Raw genomic sequence first — 14,069 nt, forward strand, 5'->3', positions numbered from 1 at the left:
CTTTTCCACCAAAACATATTACTTTGTTGTTCTCGCTAGAAGCACATAAAACTATACTCAAATGTACAATATTCACTTTAAAATATTTACGGGTAGCGTATCTAACTGAGATGATAATCCACTGACATGCCTTATACATCAAACTGGATAACATTTCTTGCGTTTGATTACAAACCACATTGCACGACATCTATCATATCAAAATATACTTCTCTGTCGTCCAAGACTATACAAAGGGAAAACAGATTTATGTACGCGATTATTTCTTTTTACACCGACTGTTTAACTGCATCACAGTAAATTGACGAAATGAGTAAGCTGGAAACATGTTATAGAAATGAATAGGCTTCACAAAATGTGTATGCAAAGATTTGTATGCAAAAATATTGAACTTTCATGGGAGTATTCTATTCATTACATTCCTCTTGATTGTGTTACAATAATAGCACAACTGTATCCTGTATCCTGTGTCCTTTGTCGTGAGAATCTATTTGCAACAGGTTGAGCAGGTAAAGCAGCTTTGGTTAAGGGGGAGGTTATGAGCAGACAATCTAAACTGTTCAAAATGTCCTGTATATGAAATCTTGGCTAAAAATAATTTGTGAAGCCAGGTTCTCGGAGCTAAAAGCAAATGTACATCCACCTGGCCACGGCAACTTACCTATAAACCTCAGTATCCTGTGGTAAACTAGTGCTTCCTCTACATATGTGCTGCAGTTAAAACAATTACAGGAAAATAATAGCAATTTCTCTGATTGTAACTGCAATTTAAATTGCAGGCATAAACATGATCTTATTGTTTCTACATGAACATAACCAATATACAGTATGTTCCACTTGGTTGAACTTTGGGTGCAGCGTGTGGCGATGTATGCTAAACCCAGCGGCAAGCGCAGCGCAGAACTGTGTGAAAGGGGCAAAGCAGGAGAGGGGAAGTCCACCGAGGTTCTGCCGCCATCCAAGCTTGCTCAACTTGGAGCACCAAGCAAAAAGGGGAGGGACTTAGGAAGGGTCAATTAATCGTTGAGCACTCGGTCCTTTCTTGGCTAACATTCATGGTCTTGTGTACACTTTAATTTAGTATTCAGACCAAGTATTTCTTGGTCAGCACTATACGATTGCCCTCTGCCACTACTGTACATACATCAACTTACACTTAGAAGTTGAATAAGACTGCTGCTCTATAGTGGCATAATCACTATGATTTTGGCAAGTATATATTATTATGGTGGCAAACAACCACAATTTTATTTGCCAGAAAATATCCTCTTCCATCTATATCAAAATATTGTCTCCATAACTCAATACATAGCTGTTTACAATCTTACTTAGCTAATGTTGACTGGCAGGTACATATTCACCAAGACTGTACAAAAAGGCCATTTCATCATGACTTCCTAAAAGAGGAGAGTTACTGTCCAACAAACTCCGTATTAAGCTATTTCGGCTGTAATATGAATGCACAATGGCTCCACTGTTGTTAAACCCTCAAAAAATTGCAATGTTCTCCTTCTCTTTCAAAGATTATATTTCTATGTTAATTTAACCTAAGCAACATCTATTTCTTGAAATCTTATCACTCTGCCTTGTGAAATCAGCAATGACAGTTCATTACAATGTCTACAGGTAATGTGGTGCTGTGGCTCCTCCCCTCTATATGTTCACAACAGCTACTGCCTGTTCTCTCTCAAAGAAATGACTGCAACAAAACCAAAAAACTGAATAACATCATTGATTACTAGAATGGACACAAAAGCCTTCTTGAATCCTTTTCATCAATCAAAGTCAGTGTTAGTAGTTGACCAATCAAAGCACTTGTGTCCATTCTTCATTGTTAGGTAGAAAAGACACATGTAAAGGAGTTGAGTAGTGACTGTCACATACAACCATATACATTTGATATATCAGCTCGTTTAAATAAATACTCCCTATAATAAATGTTGAAACATTAGAATGTAAGTCCTCTCCACTCAGCTGTTGTATACTCTATTAAAAACATGAATAGCTCTTTACAACGCCGTTAGCAGCAGTACCATCATCTCCAGCAACATCGGCACCTAAATCTGAATCACAGCTTCGCAACTACAAATGCAATAAAGGACATCTGACCAGAAGTGGGAGTTTACAGAAATATATAAATATGAACACAGCAATAAATCTGTTGACGCTGTCATCAAGCTGCAGTAATTGTGCTTACTAAAGTTCTACATGATCCAAACTTCAGGATCTTTGCTTCAGGCAGATTTCCATCAGAACTCTGCTGAGATTCATTCCAGTCCTGCACTAACTCTATGTGACTAGCCCACAGACACATGGCTTCTCTTTTGATGGCACTTGGGCACTAAGTTAAAAAAGAATGTAAACACTGGGCAAGAAAATCATGAATTATGTTGGATGAAAAGTCAGACAGTGTGTTGTTTCTGGTCATCAGTAAACAGCAAATTAAAATGTTGGTATGTTAATGGTGTAGAAATATCACAATTGTCTACTTCATGAATTCAAACACACAAGTAAAATACAAAAGCAAAGTTGTAAAAGCGTGGTACAGATATGACATATAGTGTCTGTTCAGGGAAAATACTGATTACAAGAATACATGAGTGAGAATATATGTTCAAAATAAAGTTGTAAGTGTACAAGAAAAAAAGTTCTTAATTAAGTCCCGGTTTCACAAAAAAGATCTACATTTGAAGAAAGTTTGACTTTTGGCAGAAGAGAATTCACAATATTATGAAAGAAAGTTATGATTTTCCTCGAAGAAAACTTACTATTAATATTTGATGGTAGTAAACAGGTGAGAGCAGCTGTCAGCCTACTTATTGGGTTATTGAGGTTCTAAGGTTATAGCTTTCAAAAGTCTGCATGATTTTATCATAGATTTTAGGACAGACATGTCAAGTCTTCTGTTTGACTAATCGTGCAATTGTGATATCATTTTTGACATTAGAGGGAATGATTCAGTTTTATTGAAAACAATATAAAAATGATTATAGTGTGATTTTGAAGGGATCTGTATCAAACAAAGAGGTCTGTAGAATATAATGTGCAGGCCAGGAAATCTCTATAGCACAACATTATTCGATTAAAAAAATGGTAATTTGACTCATATTTTGCCATTAAATATTGAACCACTAGGGATTCTGAAAATTATAGTCGGCCATATTGGCATTTTGATCAAATTTAGATTGTGGAGCCACAATTTTGTTTTTCTCCAGATATGACAGATTTTAAAGTATTAAAAACTAAAATAAAGACATTATTCTTGTAGTAATATAATTTTTTCGTTTTTAAAATTAGAATAAATAACTTTGTAATTTTTCCTTAAAAATAGTCTTTTGGAAATTTGTATTGTATTGTTAATTTTTGCAAAATTACACTTTATTCATGTTACATTTTGACGTTTTTGTACTGTAATGCCTTTTCATTGATTTTACTTTTACTTTTATTACTTCAATAGTATGCCTTTGTTTTCTCAAAATTACAAACATTTGTTGTAAAATGTTGACTGTATTCATTAAATATTGTATTGTATTGTAAGTTCTTGTTCTATTACATTTCATTATTGTAATATTTTGCCAAATTATGACTATACTCATCAGATAATATGACTTTTTTCGCATAGAACTACAACTTTATCTGGTCATATTGTAACCTTTTTTTCAAAAAATATCACAACTTTATGCTAAAAATATTAGATTTCTTTTTCCCCAACAATTACCATTAATGTCATTGGTACTGACACCCATACTGTAATACTGGGAGACATGATGAGCTGATCAAATGAACCAAACAAAGAAAACATCTGTTTGGACTTGTGTATGGTCCAAGTTTGTTCAGATGACTCACATGCCGAATGTGCCAGTGTACAGAACAGCTACTACACAGTCAGAATAATTCATATACTGTACATCAATTAAATCACAGCATGTAGAAAATAGAACGATTGTTTAACTATATTTTAACAAAAGGTATGTCCTGTGATATTGTTCGTATCCAACACAAACACAACTCCACCATGAACTAAGAGATACTGCTATTGCCCAAAAGGGACTCCCAAGTAGCCCAGACACAATTAAGACTGTGGGTTTAATTTCCATTGTGGCCACCCACATTCATATGTACAAACACAGCACAGTTATGGGCTTTGAATGCAAATTTCCATCTAATGGCATGTGGTTACATTGTAAACTTTATGTATCAATATTGGTATCTGTGTTTTAATAAAAGATAAGAGCTAAGAATATACCGTATGTATAAATATTGTGATAAGAATGTTACCCCAATGACAACTGACCTAGCAGTCAGAGGAAAGAGGGTGAGAGTCATTAGGCTGATTCCAACCTCACTGGGAGGGAGATATTGGACGGACCGAGGGGGCTGGAGCCTCTGAGTAAGTCAAGGGATCAGCAGTTTATTTAGCCCATTATCCTTGTGCCTATGCCTATGCCCAAGTGCACTCAATGTATTACATTTACAAAGTCATCCAAATAAAAAAATAAACACAAGAAAGAATGTTGAATCAAGCTTCCTCCTCTTATGTTGGGCCGCGACTATAGTCCTTTCTTATTGACCAGTGGGAGATCTTGGGCAGAGTTAATTTGTAGTGCTCTCAATGGGTTTTGACCCAAGGAGGATCATGAACCTCTTGCTAATAAGTTTTAATAAGCTTACAGTACATCTCCTTGTAAAACATAATATTTATTCGATTGGGTACTAAACAGCTGGGGTGCTATATATTGTACCCTAATTGGCCAGGTGAGATGTTGCGGTAGGCACTAACATGCTTTTGGCCATCCCCTGTTGGCTTACCCATGATGGTGGACAGAGTATCCAAATTTCCTTTCATTTTTGGCCCAATCTAAAGTTCTGAATGGCCCATGCAGCATCACCATTGAAATGCTGTACTGGCCATGGACACATTTTTTATCACAGGTAAAGATTAATCAATTTAACACTGGGAGTGTCATTCTTTATAGGCCAACCCCAGAGTAGGAGGCGGAGTGTGACTCAGGATGGGGCGTGGTAAGGTAGGGGGAGGGGTTGGGCTGGGACGGCCAAACATCCCCTGCAACTGCCTGTTGGGGTGATTGGGGTGATTAGGGTGGATGGGGTTCTCTTGAAAACTTCGAAGGTTTTCATGGAACCGGTTGCTGCTTTCATTGTCGAGGCGGTTACTGTCGTCACAGAGGCGGTGGTTATTGTGGAGGTCGGGGGTGGGCCCTCGATCGGGGACGTGGCCGTACTGGGAGCCACTCTTCCTCCGCAGGGTGGACTCACAGCTGGACGAAGCAACCGACTGGCAGTCAGAGCCACCGTCGCTGCTGGCTGCCGTTACCTCCACCGGGGTGACCCTGATGGTGGTGATGGCCTGAGGGTGGGGGTGGAAGGGAGGAGCAAAGTTGGCAGTGGGGGTAAACGGCATGTTGGAGTTGGTCGTGTTGGGGTTGAAGTTGGCAGAGATCGGGTTGAAGTTGGCAGAGTTTGGGTCAAAGTTGGCGGAGTTGGGGTTGAAGTTGGCAGAGATGGGGTTGAAGTTGGCAGAGTTTGGGTTAAAGTTGGCAGAGTTGGGGTTGAAGTTGGCAGAGTTTGGGTTAAAGTTGGCAGAGTTGGGGTTGAAGTTGGCAGAGTTGGGGTTGAAGTTGGCAGAGTTGGCAGAGTCGGGGTTGAAGTTGGCAGAGTTGGGGTTGAAGTTGGCAGAGTTGGGGTTGAAGTTGGCTGAGTTGGGGTTGAAGTTGGCAGAGTCGGGGTTGAAGTTGACAGAGTTGGGGTTGAAGTTAAAGTGGGCGTTATTAAAGTTGGGATTGTTGGGGTTAAAATTGGGTTGCTGGAAGTTGTTGGGGTTATTGGGATGTAAAGGATGTAAAGGGTGTACAACATGTGGGTGGTTTGTGTATACACCTCCCCCACCACCCATTCCTATTCCTCCTCCTTCTCCTCCCCCTTCGCTCTCACTTTCAGTTCCTGTCACGCTCCTCCGCCCATCCACTGACTCTCCATCCCTCAGCGAATCACAGCTGTCTGTGTGTCTGTTCAAGTCGTTGAGGGCGAAAGCTGACTGTTGGAGCGAAGCGCGTTGATCTGGTGGTTTCCATCGCCAGGAGCCACTTCCGTCGGTGCTCGGAGGTTTCACCACAGGTTTGTTTGATCTGGATTCTGGGTGGGCATCAACACGGACTATACTGCCACTTCTTTCCAAACCTCCTAACAGAACAAGACAGATGATCAATAATTACATTCTACTATTAATAATAATAATCAGCATCTTCAATGTTCAAATCCATATAGCTAAAGGCACAGCGCTCACACTGCTGTGACTGCCACAAAGCAAAAGAGTCCAGTGTCTGATGAGGTCCCAGTGTTCTTACTCTCGACACCTTAATCAGTCCTATGCTGGGAATAAAGTACAGAAGTAAGCTAGATCCTTTCTCAACAAGCCAAAGTAAATAATTCCTAGATCTATAACCATGCACAGAGGTGAAATTGATATTCATCAATAAGTAACAAATGTGTTTCCCTAAATGCTTAACTATTCACTTCAAGGTTGAGGCAGGCAAAATTATTAATTTTTCTTACTGCAAAGAAATCCCATGAAAAAAAAAAAATCAACAATCCCAGTGTGTCTCTCAAATACTTTCTGATTTCCTGACCTTCCCAAACAAACATATAGTTACATTGTTTTAAAGTATTTTTCTTAAACAGCTGGACACTGTAGTTGCTAGTGTTACTCAAACCAAAGGAAATAGTGCATTTCTTGTGGACTCCTTTCAGCAGGGGATTAATCCACATTTGGTGCTGGGATTTGGGGCAGCAGGACTGTGTGTGTAGTGTTAAGACTAAATAAAAGTGTGTGTATTCATGGTAATGAAGGAACATATCACAGTGCAACAGTGTGGCTCATTGATGTGCTTTTAATAGTTTATGGACATCAATGGAGCTCTATGAAGAAGATATATCAGGGATCAATATACACTTGTAGACACGTTCAGTGTTGTTGTTTTTTTTTTATCTTATGTGGACTTGTGAGATTTGTGAAAAAAATTATCCCTCCAGAGGCATTTTAATCTCAAATTATTTCTGTTATCTATATCTAATTTAATCTGCCTTAAATGTAGAAAAGCAAGCAATGGCACAGTTGTAGAAAGGCTAAGTATCTGACCTCAATCCTATTAGACATGGAGCAGAATGTGTCCATAACACAGTATGAAAACTCTTAAGTACCAAAAGCTGGCGTCAAATATATATATATATTATATACACATTACTGTATTAGCAGTACAGACCTCCTCCTCCCATTGCTCCGGTGGTGGAGGCCGGTGGTGATGGGTCCTGGTCTGTCAGGGCTCGGTACCGAATGGATCCGGTGCAGCTGACTGTGCTGCCACCATCCTCAGACCGAGGAGAGTAAAGCAGACCCTGCTGTTTAGATAAGGCTATCACCTGAAATAGGAGAACAGTGTATGTGAGCTTCTTGCCTGGCTGCTGTGATACATACTCATTAGCTACTAACCTTCTCTTCTGTAGGTGGAATTGCACTGCTACAACTAGGAACGTTTTACCATGAAGGCAATAACTGCAGCTGTCCACAAAACATACAGCCTGCATTGTAATTATATTAAAGAAGCTTTTGCAGCACATTAGCCGTGTTTCCATTCAAATGTCAAGCAAATTTCCAGCAAACATTTGACATGTCGCAAAAAAGAAAAATAAAGAATTAAGCAATTTTCATCAACCGAAGTGATTTAAATCGGCAACGTAATTTTGTCAGAAGTTGGCGGGAAACAGAGCAGAAGAAGTAGAGGTTGCAAACTGCAAAGAAAACAAGTGGCCTTGGCCATCTAACCCCTCTGTGGGAGAAAAATGGAGAGTGGTCTTTCGGAATTTGTTTCAATTGGGCAAGTTTTAAAGGAGACGTATGCTCATTTCCAGGTTTATACTTTATTCTTAGGTTTCTACTAGACATGTTTACACGCTTTAGTGTTCCAAAAACTGTTTCAATGGAATTGCATTGCTAGACAACAGATTGGGTCTATGTTTACTTCCTGTTATCTCTTGGTGCTGTCAATCCCTTGTGTGGCTTCTCCTACCACTGCTTTGCTGACAACTTAATCTCTTCCTCAAAGAGAAATCCCAAGATATGGTTTGACACAATTAAGAGAATTGTTTCACCGTCTGTCTCTACATGACCATGCTGTTCTATTGATGACTGTAACAAGTTCCTTGCCTATTTTATTGATAAGGTAATAGCTATTAGGTCTGGTATTCAGCCTGGAATCTGTTCATCTACATATAGCTCCTCTCAATCTCCTACTGTTCTGGACTCTTTCCAGCCTATCAGCCTTCAAGACCTTATGGACTTAAGCAACAAAACAAAGCCATCATCTTGCCCTCTGGATATAATACCATCCTCTCTATTTAAGGAAGTTCTGCTAATTATTGGCCCTGCAGTAACATATATTGTCAATTCCTCATTGTCTACAGGATTTGTCCCGTCCTACTTTAAGCATGCCACTATCCAGCCCATATTAAAGAAACCCAACTTAGATCCGGCATTGCCTATGAACTACAGGCCCATATCAAAAATGCCTTTCCTGTCCAAAATCTTAGAGAAAGTGGTGGCAAACCAACTTACTGCTGCACTGGAGAGGCACAACATGTACGACAAATTCCAGTCTGGGTTTCGTAAGCAACACTCTACTGAAGCTGCTCTCCTGAGGGTTTCAAATGACATTCTCATGTCTTCTGATGCAGGTGACTGCTCTGTGTTAGTACTTCTGGACCTCAGTTCTGCATTAGACACTGTAGACCATAACATCCTGATTAAGAGGCTACGTGATTGGCATATCTGGCATAGCGTTAGACTGGTTTACATCTTACCTCACTGACAGAACTTTTAATGTATCTGTGGGTGATTTTGTGTCTGTCACCTCTCCATTGTCTTGTGGTGTACCGCAGAGCTCGGTTATGGGGCCTCTGTTATTTTCCCTTTACTTGTTACCTTTGGGACCGATTATAAAAAGTTACAGTGTTGCCTATCATTTATATGCAGATGATATCCAACTCCATCTGTCATTCAAGCCCAGCGAGGCCTTCACATTAACTAGGCTCCTGGACTGTGTCAATGCCATCAAAGACTGGACACACTGAAAGCACTTGACTTGCTGTAGATTCACAACAGATAGATTAGGAAAGGTACAGTTGGTGCAGAAAAAGAATAATTAACCTGCATAAGACGAGGCTGTCCTCCAGCACTTAGCGGCCTGCAGGGGATGGTGGTCTTCTCAGCCACTCTGAGCCACTTTTCTCTCACTGACCCACCCCCATCCATAATACTGTCCTCGGATTCACTTTCCTGATCCTTGCTATTGAGATTTTCCTCCTCAGGAATGTGAACCAGCTGGGAGGATCCAGGTCGGGATTGGATAGACACTCTGGCCCCACCAGTCAATCCAGTGCTGCCATTATGGCTCAGGTGATTATGATTGGCCATAGGAACAGAGCTTGCTGCTAGTTTCATGTACTGAGCTGGGATGTGGGCCCCAGCACGGAGCTCTGTTTCCTGAAAAGCGATAAGGGAAGGCAGGTGTATCACACCTCGGTGCTCCTCCAGGCCCATGGCAGAAGGTTCAGAAGAGCAGCGCAGTTCCATGTTCCTCTGAGGAGATGAGGAGGAGGCTGGTCTTATTCCATCCATCACCTGCAAGGATAGCTTCCTGTTGTCATTTTTATTCTTCCATTGGCTGAGCAGCTGTTTGGATCGGGTTGAGTCCATTGATGTGTGGATGGAGGCATGACGGCGTGGAATGCGACCCTCCTCCAATGAGGAGCCTCCGTGGGACCTGGAAGAAGGGGCAAAGAAAATTTGTGAACAACAAGAAAGAAGATTGCGGAAATAATGCACCAATTGTTGATTTGTGCTTTCAAATAAATCTCAGTAAACATTTTGTTACTTTTATCCTTAAATATACCTCTAAACTAGAATTAGCACCTTCTGTTTATATGCCTCCGCCAACCAGTCAAGTTGCAGCTTATATCAATGTCTATCCAAAATGTCATTACTTCATCATTTTGACATTTGACCAACTAATTCTAATCAGTTCTCTTGAGTAAATATATGTGCCAGATGTAATGGAATCACATCAAGATGTTTCAGAGATATAGCATTCACAAAAATGAGATGGATTTGAGGTCACAGTGACCTTGACCTATTGTCGTGGAAAAGAAGTTCAGACCGGGCCAGTTGATGAAGTCTAAACTACTGATCCCCAACTCTCTTCTTGTTCTACACTTCATACCTATTGGTGTCCTGATGATCTTTGAAGAGTGCACTGGAATCAGACAGAGTTCTATGCAATAGAGTTTATTCTTCAAGCAAAGTTATTCTGGGGGAAATGACTGACTTATTCTGTTCTCACATAGTCTTATATAGTGTGGCTGACATCGGATAGCTCTTCGTCTCTTTTTTCTTTGATACGTCAATCTTATAGGTAAAAATATAGGTAATTTCTGTTTAAGTAATTCATGTCAGAGTAAAAATGAAGTAATTTCTGGCCACAATCTTTTCAACAAACATGCTGTTGTCAAGTCCAGTTGCATATCTGAATTTGTTACTGTCTGTGCAGAGCTAGTAGATAGCATTCATGCTGTGAGTGGATGAATTGGGACTGACTTTTGGAAATGTTGGGGTCAGTGGCAAGGATAACACAGTTGGAAACAAAGTGGGATTCTGGAGTGTGGCAGAATGCCAGTCATGACAAATCATATCCCCTCCTGCCCTCTTTTTAAAGTGTAACAAAAGCCATTTCCACTGATTCTTTCTCTCTTTCAAATAAATTAAATAATAGATGAGGAGCCAAACAGATCTACAGGGACAGTTTGCCTACATGATGTATGGCATCCACCCGCCAATCACCATGAACAACTACTGGCAGGAGTTGAGGATAAAGCCATGTCAACAACTCTCAAGTTGTGTAACACGGCACATGTCCCTCTCTTTTTGAATTTGATGTACTTTAATCTGTGTGTGCTCCAGGATGCCAGAAATCCTGCCATGCTCCACAGAGCCCTGCGTGTTTCCATCAGTGCTGCTTTAGTGAGGTGCTTTTGCAAGTATTTCATTAGTTGTCTTCGCAATTACGCCCACAGAGACCTTTATGCTTCTTTCTCAGATGAACAATTCTATCACATCTATAATCCCTTTTCCTGTTCCCTCAATGTTTCTACCACAGACAAAGATGACAGGGGAACACACATATTACTTATAATAATAGAAGAGCTGAAAAAGCTGGGGAAATATAACACATGCAAATTGTTTTTATATTCCAAATAACATTTATAGAAGAAGAAAAGAGAATATGCCTCCACCAACCAGTCAAGTTACAGTTTGCATCCAATGTCATCACGTTATCATTTTATCCTATTAGACATTTGTGTCAAATTGTCATAATTAGAATATGAATTATTGAGTTATGGCCCAAAATATTGGAGTCCAAGTGGATGTTTGTGCCAGATGCAATGAAATTCCTTCCAGGCGTTTCTGAGATATCGCGTTCATGAGATGGGACGGACAGACGAACTGAAAACATAATGCCTATAAGGTCACGACTATCACAGTGTGTTGCCCACATGGTCAGACTGAGTCAGTTGTGTTAAATAACAAATGATCAATATAATGATTTACAACATATGTAGAAACAATAAATTAGCTCCTCTGATAAATGTTCTGGTTGTATAGCTTAATTAAGACATTCATTATGATATTTCCCTCATGATCTAACAGAGGATCGACAGCTGCGACCAAACAAGCTGTTCAGTCACAATTTGTAGCTGTGCAATAGCCAATGTAGGTTGACTTAGTCACTGTGTGGGATTTTGCTGCTGAATGAGGAGGTTGGCTAAAAGGAGTCATCATAATCACTTAGCTTTTCACCCACCTATACCCTGAAGTACAAGACATTTACGTTCTCAAACCTGTGGATAAAGACTCCACCAAAAACATTTACCTTGGCAGTGTGCTGCTGCTAAAGGTCATCATGTTGTCATGGTTGCCCAGAGGACTAGATGGGGTTATCACCTCCACCTCAGCACTCGCTCGCTTCAGATTGGACAGAGACGGCTCTCGGTAGGAGGCGCTCCGTGTCAGGATGGGCTCTGGTTGGTTGGGGGACAATGTGTGGGAGGAGGTCCTTGTGATGATGGGCTCTGGTTGGCTGGGAGCCAGGGTGTGGTGACCTGTTAATGGATAACAGGGAGAGGTCAAACTGCTAATGTAAAGTTAAAAGAGGATGATTTGTCATCTTTGAAAAGACAAAAATAAAAATAAGACACTTTTGGTTGCTCGTGGCAGTCTAAGGCCACTTACTTAGGAAAGTAATTCAAATGTTGGGTACAATGGATGGGACGGATCACTTGTTTGGTATTCGGTACATAACTGCCGCTTAGTTGCATCTGTGGTTTCCCTATAATTTTACTGGCAGTGTTAACCACTCTTGACAGTTTCCCTTTACAATGGATATTCGAGTATCCTTACCAAGTGAGTCGAGATGCTTTCCACCAGATTCTTGTAGACCATTTCAAGAATATTCTGGGTCACCCAGAAGTCATAAAGCTTCCGGAGGAGGTGTAACCTCTGTAGTGAATTCTGAATTCCTTGGTATACACAGAATTTTTTTTATTTGATTAATATTTGATTTGCTTTGTAGGAAGTGTAGGATCCACCAGTTTTTGAGCTTAACCTTTAAGAGGGACTTAAGGGAATCTCAGCTTCTCCAACTTCAATTTGGACCATTCTTTACGTAGAATCTTCGGATGCACTGGGACACATGATCTGTAATTTAACCAATCTTGTGTTTCGGGTCCTCAGACACCTTCATCCAGGCTACCCCACCAGGGTTGATGAAGCCCTGGCTTCTGTCCAAGTAGAACTTACACTCTGCAGCTCGCTTTGTTGATGACAGATCTAGAGGATTTTTCTACAGCCTTGGTGGCATTCCTGATGGCTTTTGTTTAAATACCCTGTTATTCCCAGGAGACTGCAAATCCCCTGCATCCCTCTTCCATTGTATAGCGCCTCACCCCTGGCAGCTACACTCCTACACCATGTCTTCCTACTTGGCTTCTTTGTCTGGTCTTCTCAGGGAATAGTGAGCTTAGGCATGATCACTTTACACTGAAAACATGACAATGTCAGGTCTGAGGGTGACCTTACGCAGCATTGCTACTTTCCACTGAGTCCATGCTTCTTGCTAACTCAAGCCAACAATCCTGCTGGCTTGTACCTCTTTTTGACTCCTTCCTGCACCTCCTCCTGTACAATTTTTCGCCTCTCTTTGCCTTGGGCCTGGTCATAGCGCCCCACCATACCACTGCCTTGGCCAGATCTTACTCTTGCCACAGCATGAGCACCCCGTTCTGCAGTCTGGAATTTGACTGGTCCACTGCTTTCCAGCCCTTAAACTTCCACCGCTTTCTCACCTCAATGCTTGCTTGTGTGTCAGGATCCAGGATCCCTGTCTGACCCGTTGTGTGTTACCTCTGTTTCCCCTGATCTCCTCTCCTCATGTGTTCTGTCAATCCCCTGTTTGTTATTGTGTGCCATGTGCTCTGTGTTTTTCCTCTGCCTCCAGACACCTCCCATGGCCACACCCCTTATTAGTGCACAGCTGCGGACACTCCAGCCGATTACCTCCCGCAGGCTGACACACCAGACTCAGATCCCACTAACCATTCCCCTGGCACTATATCGACCCTGGTCCTGCAGTCTGGGGTTGTCAGTGCGTACCATCTTTCACCCGCTTCAACCCCGTATCATCTTCTGCCTCGAGCGCCTGCCTCCGGTGTCCGCCGGTCCGGGAATCCCCCGTGCCCTCCGTTGTGTTCCAACGGACTTCACACTGTCGATCTGCCTGTCCTCCGGTGTCGATCCACGGGAATCACACCGTCGATCTGCCTGTCCTCTGGTGTCGATCCACGGGAATCACACCGTCGATCTGCCTGCTCTCCAGTGTTGGACCACGGGTACCACACCGTCGATCCGGCCTGCACCCTGTGTCGGACCAGGGGCTCCACACAGC

The 14,069-nt window shown here is 41.5% G+C and overlaps 1 protein-coding gene across 2 annotated transcripts in view; it reads right to left on the reverse strand.

The window, feature by feature from the left end:
• Window positions 1–2,442: 2,442 nt before the first annotated feature.
• The window catches only part of LOC116400704 (phospholipid phosphatase-related protein type 4-like), a 42,658-nt gene continuing 31,031 nt past the window's right edge, over window positions 2,443–14,069 (reverse strand). For both annotated transcript variants that reach the window (XM_031878664.1, XM_031878663.1), the window contains 4 exons: window positions 12,000–12,228; window positions 9,221–9,836; window positions 7,281–7,437; window positions 2,443–6,201 (listed from right to left, as the gene is read on the reverse strand). In XM_031878664.1, the coding sequence (XP_031734524.1) occupies window positions 4,964–6,201; window positions 7,281–7,437; window positions 9,221–9,836; window positions 12,000–12,228 (2,240 nt within the window). In that variant the 3' untranslated portion in view covers window positions 2,443–4,963. The remainder of the gene's footprint in view (window positions 6,202–7,280; window positions 7,438–9,220; window positions 9,837–11,999; window positions 12,229–14,069) is intronic.

The sequence above is a fragment of the Anarrhichthys ocellatus genome, unplaced genomic scaffold, assembly GCF_004355925.1.
Source record: "Anarrhichthys ocellatus isolate YVR2014 unplaced genomic scaffold, GSC_Weel_1.0 scaffold192, whole genome shotgun sequence".
NCBI classification, from domain to species: Eukaryota; Metazoa; Chordata; class Actinopteri; order Perciformes; family Anarhichadidae; genus Anarrhichthys; species Anarrhichthys ocellatus.